This window comes from Pseudochaenichthys georgianus, chromosome 10, assembly GCF_902827115.2.
Source record: "Pseudochaenichthys georgianus chromosome 10, fPseGeo1.2, whole genome shotgun sequence".
Lineage (NCBI taxonomy): Eukaryota > Metazoa > Chordata > Actinopteri > Perciformes > Channichthyidae > Pseudochaenichthys > Pseudochaenichthys georgianus.
In genome coordinates, this window is record NC_047512.1 from 20,608,273 (window position 1) to 20,612,469 (window position 4,197).

Sequence of the window (4,197 nt, forward strand, 5' to 3'; positions counted from 1 at the left end):
AGATAGATAGATAGATAGATAGATAGATAGATAGATAGATAGATAGATAGATAGATAGATAGATAGATAGATAGATAGATAGATAGATAGATAGATAGATAGACAGATGGATGGATAGATGGATACATCGATTGATTAGAATTTGTTTTGTGACTCTTAAAAGTAACACACATTGACACGTCTTGACGTGTCTCTAGCTCCCTCCCTTCCTCCTTCTCCCTCCCTTTTCCCCTCTCACTCTCCCCTGTTTCCTTCACTTTGTCAGAAGACCCAGGGCGAAGATGGGAAGCTATTCACGACCCAGCGTGCTGCTGTGTTTGGTCCCTCGTTAATCCCTTCTCTCGTCTCATTTTAGTCATACTGAATCGATATTCCCGTAAGGGCAGACCCACAGCAGCTGGATAAAAGAGAAGGGGACGGGTTGGGAAACTGAGGATCCGGCTTGTCCTTCCTCTGCGCTCAGTACGCACAGTCAAAGGATATCTTGTCGATGCGCACCAAGACGCGCAAGAGGACATGTATGCGCACCAGGGAGCAACGTTGAACTTCACCCTCTCTGACAGAGCCTAGATTCATTTGGATATCACTAGTGTAGTATATTGCAGTCTGTGCTTGACCATATGCATGGCAGGAGGTTTTGGATTTAAACAGCAACAAGTGAAATTGGTAGAGTGCTCTTTCACTGGGACGCTGGTCTGGGCTGACACGTGGATTGGATTCATTAATGTTGGGGGACGCTGCGTTAATATCCCACCTCATCGACATATGGACATTTGAAGAGATCAACCTGCCGTTTTTCCACAGCGCATGCTCTGGAGCAGGAGCGGACAGAGTTGGGCACATCGAGGAATGCGGAGCCGGGATTGTGTATTTTCCAGCTCACCCGTGGAACTCTTCGCAGCACAAACCAAAGTAAGTAATTCTCCAACTAGCTCCTATATGGTATTTCGAGAAATGTAGGCAACAGATTGCACGTAACCCTGACTCCTGTCTACTCAATGTTGCTTTCATTATAACTTAAGGCATCGCTACCTGATTTGTACATGAAGTAGGCTATGTGTCACTTGATGTTTATCAGTGACCTTGTAAGACATTTTGCTTGCAATGGAATGAGTTTTTATATTCCTTTCTTAAAAGGCTGTTCCCAAATTTGTCTCACAGGAATTGCTACGGATTCTTCTTTGTCGGTGCATCATCAGAGACAGGACACCCAGGCTGAACCCACACGGGGTCAGTGAGCTTCATAACCTTCTCCGCGTCTTTTTAACCCTCCAGCCGGTGAGCACACGGGGCGCAATGCTAAGACAGATCCTCCTCAACTCGACCCACACCTCGGACTTCGACTTGGTCCTCATGGCCCAGTCCTCTACGCACGACCCTTCCTCCCTGAACGCCTCCCATGGGGGGTCTGTGGGCGTGGCCGCTCTCCTGAGACCCACCGTGGGGCGAGGAGGACTCCGGGAGGGCGAGCTCCACAAACCGGACCTGATCACATACATAGTCATGTGCCTGCTGCTCTTCCTGTTGGTGCTGCTCATTGTGTTCTTCATCAACTGCCAGCTGCGGAACTCTTTCTTCGCTTCCATGCCATATGACAGGTCACTGAGAGAGGCCCGGACCTCCTACAAGTAAGCTAGACCCCCGGGACAAATCCCTGGGACTCTGAGGCTGTTGTTGGGGTTTAAGGACTAACTGGTCACCCAAGAACTGCTGCACGTACTGGACTAACGAAATGGTTGCCTTTAGTAGTTGTGTTGGAAAGCCTAAATCAGGGCCATAATTAAAGTGTGCCCACATGTTTCACTTTAAGGCAAAGCATCATCCCAGAAAATGCCCTTCATCCTGAAGCACCCATTGCCTGAAGCCTTCAGGCAATGGGTGCCATTTCAGAAGATTAATGGGGCTTGGGCTTACTTCAGGTGGAAGGATACCACTATGACTCCTGATTCAATTAGTGACTCATATATTTTGGTAATGACTTAATAAAATGTGAAACAATCCATCATCCTCTGCAACCCCCCTCGTGATGCCACCACTGCACTTTGGAAACACATTACATATTCCTTTTCAGTACACTCGCAAGCTTATATTTATTCATATGGCAGCCAAATTCGACCTGGTGTCTGCAATCTGCAGATATTCACAGTATTTCAAACAGGCCCCGACAAAATGTGTCTATTTTTTCCATGGAAATATGACTTATGGTAACAGAAAGGGTCTATAGCAGATTGTATAATATTTTGTATGACTGTAACTTTCTTGTCTTGTAAAATTAAGAAATCAACACAAAATGTCCCTCATTCCATTGTAAAATGCTGATTAAAGGACAAAGTATAGGCCCATATTGTCCCATAAATATATTCAAATGCACTTTCAAGTCGCAGTCTCTCAGTCTTTCCACCTGCTTATATGGCGATGCTGAAGATGATGCTGATGATTATGTGAAAGACATTGTCCTTTAATTCATTCTTAAAGGCCTTTCCACGAGTGCCATAGGGCTGCTAACCTTACTGTGCACTTTCACTTTAATTAACCTCTAGCCAGCCATTTATACCACCAATAACCCGGAGAACTAATAACTGAGGCTGAAGTTTATGACGATATTTGGCGATAAACCAAACTGTTGTTGGTTTCAGTGCCAACGGTGATGCGCAAATCCTCTCCAATCTTGTTGTTGGAAAACATGTCTCACATAGATAGATGAGCCTATCTATCTAATCCGGTGTCTGTGTGTGTGGTCGCATTTGTGTGTATAGCCGATGTCTGTAAGAGAAACACACATTGATTATTGTTGTCTGTGGTGCGTATTCACAATATTTACTTAATCTTAGAAACACTGAAAATAACGCATTGCAAGCAGAGGAGAGAAGGCCAACACTGCCTGCAGTTATATAATGATAAACTACACGCTGATTTTAGAAGGCATTCCGCAAATAATTGGGTTGCTTCACTTAGCATGTTCAGGACAATGTGTGCCTTCTCAATTCAATCATTTGTTGCAATTGTCTTCTTTATTCTAATGTTCTTTTCCACAACTATAACTGCCACTCAGTGCAAATTACATCTGCGAATGCTAATAAATCATCCTAAATCATCATAGGGATCAAAAATCATCACAGTTGCTTCCTAGTACATTAACTTTGCTGTTTAAACTCTGGTGACACTGCGGCAGCTGCCACCACTGGGTGGCGCCCCAACCTAATTTATTTTTGGAAACGTATGATCACAATATAAAATAAAAAAGTTCACGAGCCATGCATGTTAAAACTGCACATTTAAAAGATAAGAAACAACAACTACACAATAAAGACAACGAAATGAAGCAGCACCCCTGGTCTTATTAGTTAAATAAGGAAGGTAATGTGACTCATGATTAACATTTTATACATATTCCACTTCATTGGGTACGTCTTGTACATGGATCCAATGGAACATCTCTGTTTTAAAAATAAACAAATCAGTTTTGCTTGACACTGTCAGAGAGGTTTTTAACATTTTCAAGTAAACAAAAGTATATGCTTCTTAAAGTAGAATTTATGGCACAGCTTTTGTATTGCATTACACAAGGTGTATCAATCAATCAATCAATCAATCAATCAATCAATCAATCAATGTTTATTTATATAGCCCAATATCACAAATGTTACATTTGTCTCAGTGGTCTTCACAGTGTGTACAGAATATCAGTATGACAATACAACACCCTCTGTCCTTAGACCCTCACATCGTATCCAACAAAGTGGTCAGTGATCAATACAACACAAGGAAGATATAGCTTAGCCATATGCACCAAATCCCCTTCACATACGTGAGATATGATTACTTGTTTGTGTAATAACAATGTGCAACATTCTGTAAGAAGCCCGAATGGAGGTTTTCTGGTCAATTTGACATCAAAACTTAATAGTAAAAGTCATAGAAATGTACAGATAGAGGATTTGTTTAATGTGGAAAGGTTAGTACAGAAATAATAGCAAGGGCTGTAGACAGTGCTGTCCAAATTGGGGCCCTAACGCAACATTTTGTCATGAGGCACTGCACATGTTCTGTGGAGGGGCAGCCCTGGCTGTAAAGGAGATCACAATAGAGTGGTCTTTAGCTACAGCCAAGGGTGTAACTTTGGTTTGAGAAGTGGGGGGGACACAAAACAGGGGGTCCTCCGCAATGAAACATTTTCTCAATTTAATTCTATTTCCT

At 42.7% G+C, this 4,197-nt stretch overlaps 1 protein-coding gene across 1 annotated transcript; it reads left to right on the plus strand.

Annotated features, from left to right (window-relative positions):
• The first annotated feature begins 288 nt into the window (after positions 1-288).
• Positions 289-2,586, plus strand: LOC139434591 (uncharacterized). The gene is made up of 2 exons (XM_071204527.1): positions 289-912; positions 1,162-2,586. The coding sequence occupies exons 1-2, from the start codon at positions 808-810 to the stop codon at positions 1,630-1,632; spliced, it is 576 nt and encodes a 191-aa protein (XP_071060628.1). The 5' UTR covers positions 289-807; the 3' UTR covers positions 1,633-2,586.
• Positions 2,587-4,197: the final 1,611 nt, after the last annotated feature.